Source organism: Sapajus apella, unplaced genomic scaffold (genome assembly GCF_009761245.1).
Source record: "Sapajus apella isolate SASKATOON/1434 unplaced genomic scaffold, GSC_monkey_1.0 scaffold92, whole genome shotgun sequence".
Lineage (NCBI taxonomy): Eukaryota > Metazoa > Chordata > Mammalia > Primates > Cebidae > Sapajus > Sapajus apella.
The window spans coordinates 6,586,026-6,591,760 of record NW_022437032.1 but is presented as its reverse complement, the minus strand read 5'-3'; the positions used below and the strand labels follow the sequence as shown (position 1 = coordinate 6,591,760).

The 5,735-nt window shown below is 48.8% G+C and overlaps 1 protein-coding gene across 2 annotated transcripts in view; it reads right to left on the bottom strand.

Moving 5' to 3' along the window:
• Positions 1–2,570: 2,570 nt before the first annotated feature.
• Positions 2,571–5,735, bottom strand: part of ZNFX1 (zinc finger NFX1-type containing 1) — a 31,847-nt gene continuing 28,682 nt past the window's right edge. For both annotated transcript variants that reach the window (XM_032256035.1, XM_032256033.1), the window contains exon 14: positions 2,571–5,208. In XM_032256035.1, coding sequence (XP_032111926.1) covers positions 2,761–5,208 — 2,448 coding nt within the window. In that variant the 3' untranslated portion in view covers positions 2,571–2,760. The remainder of the gene's footprint in view (positions 5,209–5,735) is intronic.

Below are 5,735 nucleotides of genomic sequence, written 5' to 3'. Positions count from 1 at the left end.
CATCTGAGTGTATATCTTATTACTATCTCTTCCTGTGCCCACAGTCTACTAGGTTGGTACTACCACATACAGTTGGAATGCAGGATCTTTATGCCTGTAGAGGAACTGGGTATGGAGTGAGGAAACTCTCGTTAGTTGTCTTCTAGCCTGGGGAATATAGTGAGACCCTGTCTCTCCTGTTTCTTAAGAAAAGTTATCTTCTGTTGATATTCTAGAACTAAGAGCTAAATGATAGCTCAAGAAGTTAGCTAAATGATAGCTCTTAGTTCTAAAACATCAAGAAGAGGACTTTAGCATGAATGCCAACCATGCACCAGGTATTTTGTATGCTGAATAGAATCCAGTCAACTCACTGCACTCCTGTGAGGCAGGCAGTGATATCCCCATTTTTCCAATAAAGAAACAGAGGCTTAGAAAGACTGACTTTCCAGAGTTGCACAGCTGGGAATTCAGGTTTTCAACTAACATCTACTTGAACCCACACCCCACTTACTGCTCTACTGTGGAAATGCTGCTGGAGAAACAGAAGCCCCAAAAGGACAGAAGGAGCCTTGACTTCGTCAGTTAGTTACTTGCTGCAAAAACCAGAGTTGCTTGTGCCCAGGCTGGAGTGCAAAGATGCAGTCTCGGCTCACTGCAACCTCTGCCTCCCAGGTTCAAGTGATTCTCCTGCCTCAGCCTCCCAAATAGCTGTGGTTACAGGCACCTGCTACCCCACCTGGCTAATTATTATATTTTTAGTAGAAACATGATTTCACCATGTTGGCCTTGAACTCCTGACCTCAGGTGATCCACCCACCCTGGCCTCCCAAAGTGCTGGGATTATAGGCATGAGCCACCATGCCTGGTAGAATGTTGGTTCTCCTCCTTTTCTGACTCAGAATAAGATGAAGGCTGTGGGGCCCACCTGGGAAGAGTGTGTATAGTTCGTTACAATTTCAGGGAGTACTTACTGCCCCACCCCCAGCTTAAAAATGGTAAGTTATCCAGTAGCACATACCCTAAAGAGTGTGTTCAAAGCTATTCATTCAGGATGCACGTTAAGTCGCCAACAGAGGGTCCAATTCAGAAAATGATGGCACAACTGTGTGATGGAGTCCAGTTCAGACTTACTGTCTTAATATGTTTTACAGAAAGGTCATTTGGCTAAAAAAGCCAAGTATGGAACTGTGTACTTTTTATTTTGAAGCAGGGTCTCACTCTTGCCCAGGCTGGAGAGCAGTGCCTTGATCACTGTTCACTATAACCTCAACCTCCCCAGGCTCAGGTGATCCTCCCACCTCAGCCTTTGGAGTAGCTAGGGCTATAGGTGTGAGCAACCAGACCTGGGGCTAATTTTTGTATTTTTTTGTGGAGATGGGGTTTTGCCATGGTGCCCAGGCTGCCCACTGCAGCCTCCCAAAGTGCTGGGATTACAGATGTGAGAGCCACTGTGCCCAGGCCCAAGGGATATGTATTGCATGTGCATAAATTATCTCTGGGAGGACTCAGGAAATGAACAGGGTTTGCTTCTGGAGAAGGAAACTTTAAGTATAGCCCTTTGTACAGGTTGAAGAAACGTTTTTTTACCGTGGGTAAAAATGATTCATTCACCAGCTGAATAAAAATCCTGTTTCACAAAAACAAAATCACAGCTTCACTGTGGACTGTGACTGCCCTGTCCCCATCTTCACTGTCTTTGGCCATCTGAGGTGCTTCTTCAAGTTGAGGATACACGTGGACCATTGATTTTCTCAATCATCGTTTTAATTGGTTTTATAAGCTAAAGTGCATAGTAAAGACAAAAAAAGGAAATGCATACATAGGAAAGGGACACTTAGAAAGGACCTGAGATACCTAAATGTCTGTTCTAAGGAACACTGGACTGAGGGGATGCAGATGCAGGCAGCAGGCCTGGGTCTGGCTTCTGGCCTGGGTTTGGAGCCTGCAGAGGCTGCTGGCATGCTAGCCCTACCCAGGCAAAAGCTGCAAGAGGGAGTACTGGGATGAAGGATCACACTTGGGATAAATGCTGCTGGTACTGAATATGAGTTTAGCCCCATTCAGGGCCTAGGGGTAACCAGCAGTGCTACCAAACCTGTCAGAGAACAGGTAAAGAAACCTCCATCATGCCAAAGTGCAGGTTACAGGAAATGACCTGGGCCTGCTGCATAAGCCCTCAGATGTGGGCTGTCACATCTTCCCCACTCTCAGTGACTATGTAACTGGGTCGGGGTGAGTTGAAGTCTTCGTCTTATCACATGCCTCCATTTCCTAGAGACAGGGTGCCCAAGGAGGGCAAGAGGGGTTCTTGTGCTCCTTTAAGGGATAAGCAGTCATAAGCAACTCTGGGTCTCTTTATTATAATAAGAGTTAGTCTGCAAATTAGGGCCTGGCAATTAGAATCGGTCAGTGTCAGTGAGCTCATACTTTGTTCCTGGGGAACACTGTAGAAGACACATCTGACCAAGTAAAGAGCCAGAGATAGCACTAGGTGGTTGGCCCTAGGTGGAAGCCCCAAACATGTTTGAGGGAGTATGTTCACTAATCTGCAGGAGAGAAAAAGAGGTGAGATCTTTGCTCTTTGTTCTGGAGATAAAGTGCTTACTCTAGCGCACGGGTAAATCTAGAAACAAATGCGGGCAAGCCCTAAAAGTGGATCCTTAAATAGGTGCAAAGACTAGAAAGGATGATAATAAAAAACAAACTTCGGTTCCTTCATAAGGGAGTCGGCCCCAGTCATTCAGTGGCCAGGGCAAAAGGCAGCGGTGTACCATCTTCCTACATCATCCTCTGGATCTCCTCAAAGTTCATCAGGTTGTTGGCTGTGTCAGACCAGGCAGCGTGCTGGGCTCCATCCATTTCAGAAGCAAGCTGGTTGCTTCTTTCCAGAGTGTGATTTGTGCCACCAATCACTTCCTTACAGTCAGGACACGTGCCCCTCTCCATGGCTCCCCCACAATCGCCAATCACATAGATATGGCCATTGCGGCACTTGAACCAGTGACCGCGAGGATAACCTATGGCACTGACAATCTGCACTCGCTCTTCCTCTGAGATGCCCAGGCCAGAGCAGGGGAGAGTGGCTTTCAGAGCTTCCATCTTCTCCCGCACAAGTTGTTCATCCTCTTGGGTGAACTTACATGTTTTCTCAAGGATATTCTGGACACTATAGACCTCTACTGCTATGCTATCTTTCACCTTCTTCCCTGTTATCTTGTAGCGGGTTAGAAGGTTCACCAGGTATGTGAGTCTCTGGATTTCACTTCGGAGGTCACTTAGTTCCTGGCTAGTGAAGCTCAAGCGCTTCTTGGCCAGCCACTCATGGACCTGCTCTAGTCGAGTCCTCACTCTTTTCTGTTCTAAGACATCCATCTTTTTCAGGGAATCCCACAGGCTGGCCAGGTGGTCATAGAAGCTGATGTAATTCTCAACCAGAACCAGGTCCTTCACCGACAGATTTTTCTGGGCTAGCTTCTCCTTTATCGTCAGGAAGTCTTTAGGAAGCAGCTGGTGGAGGAGGCTCTTCCTCTCCAGCAGGGCCTTCAGCCGTTCCTGGCTGGTTGCTATCTCCCCTGCTGAGCCCTGGATCTTTTCCTTGATGATTTCAATCTCTTCTAGCCGCTGTTTTATGCTAGTTCCATACCTCAGGTTTTTGCGGATGGGCACCTGGCAGATAGGGCAGACTTTCAACTTGATGGCGACTTCATCATTCTTTTGTTCATTCATGTAGCGGTCTAGAGCTTGCACCTCGAAGATGTGGCTGCAGTCTTCCAGCTGCACAAAGCGAGCATCAGGCTCATCCTCAAACCCAAAGAATATTTGGGTGACCTCATCCATGTGGCAGATCCGGCATTTATTGGGGCATGGCTCCCCACAGAGACCAATGCAGGGGTGGCCACAAGCTAGCAGCTTAGTACAAGGCACACAGCACGGGGGTCGGTTGCAGGGCTCAAAGCAGAGTTTAGTGCACTGGTAGTGCTGGCAGCGCCAGACACAGGGTTCCACACAGGGGCTGCACAGCTCCCCACATTTCTTCTTGCACTGGCTGTGGATACAGCGGTTCTGACAGGTCCGTTGGCAGGGTGGGCACTCGCCGATGCACGGTTCCTGGCACTTGTGTGAGCAAATAAGCAGGCGCTTGCAGGGCTGTTGACAGCGTTCATGGAAACGCCCTTCGAAGCAGCTGTGGCAGGAGCCTGGGCAAGGATGCCCGCAGTCCAAGATAGTGCCACACTTGGTGGTGCACTTGGTGGCGACTGGCAGACCATGCATGAGGTCTTTCACATAACCACATTTTACCTGTTGGCTATGCCCACACTTAAGTTTTACGGTGACCATTTCTGAACACAGCTGCACACAGTCCTCACCACATGGGTGGTTGCATCTGTGCCCACATCTCAGAAACTTGGGGCAAGGCTCTTGGCAGCAGAAATCTGACTCAGGCACAGAACAAGGGACCATTTGTTCATGGCCGCATCGAGGAATGGTTTTGGGCACCTTCACCTGACAAGGCTGACACTCCTGGAAGCAAACAAGGGGACACCGGTGCCCATCCTGGCAGATAACCTTCTGGCATGGCTTCATGCACTGGAACTCCTTGTGTGAAGAGTCATAAGGGTGGCAGGCACGGGTGCAGACGTGCCCACAGCCCAGCCGGAACTCACAGGGCAGGCTGCAGCCTCCTTCGGGTACTTTTTGGAAGTCAGAAGCTTTGGATACTAAGGTGTGGGTATCAGGGTGGTTCTGGCAGCAGAGCCGGAGCATGGGGCCTATTTGATTGTTCTCTCGAAGTGTATGAATGATCTTGCTCCACAGGGGCACCTTGGCCAGCATTTGCATGTTTCCAATGCAGTACATTCCCTTCTTGGCTCGGGACAAGGCCACACAGATGCGGTTGGATATCTGCAGAAAACCCACCTTGCCTTCTTGGTTGCTTCGAACTAGTGAAAGGAGGATGATGTCATTCTCTTCCCCTTGGTATTTGTCCACAACATGGACCCTGACGCCAGCAAATGTCTTGGCAGGCATCAGTTTGCGCAGGCAGAAGAGCTGCCCAGTATAGGTAGTAAGGATGGTGATCTGGGAAGGCAGGTATTCCTGGCACAAGAAGTACTTGCACAGCTCTACTACAAAGTGAGCCTCGTGCTGGTTCTGATGGCTTTTGCCCTCTTGGATTTCCTGTTCAGGAAAGTTGTGTTCTACAAAGAAAAGGTTGGAAGACACCCCCTAACAAGGAAAAGAAGTGACATGTTAAAAGGTTCACTCACAGTACTTGTTTTTTCTTTCTCTCTTCACATGTACTGGCCACTGTCTCTGCTCCAGAGAGAGACCTTGGAAGGCTTTCTGTCCCCTTAACATCACTATATTTAATTCTAAAGTAAGTCACTGTGTGACTTGTTTTGGGGCCACAGCAAATTATGAAAATAATTATGTCTACTTCAGTTTTCAAGATACCTGTTTGATATTATTTAAAACAGCCGGCTGGGTGCAGTGGCTCACGCCTGTAATCCCAGTACTTTGGGAGGCCGAGGCGGGTGGATCACGAGGTCAAGAGATCGAGACCATCCTGGTCAACATGGTGAAACCCCGTCTCTACTAAAAATACAAAAAAAAAATCAGCTGGGCATGGTGGCGCATGCCTGTAATCCCAGCTACTCAGGAGGCTGAGGCAGGAGAATTGCCTGAACCCAGGAGGCGGAGGTTGCGGTGAGCCAAGATCGCGCCATTGCACTCCAGCCTGGGTAACAAGAGTG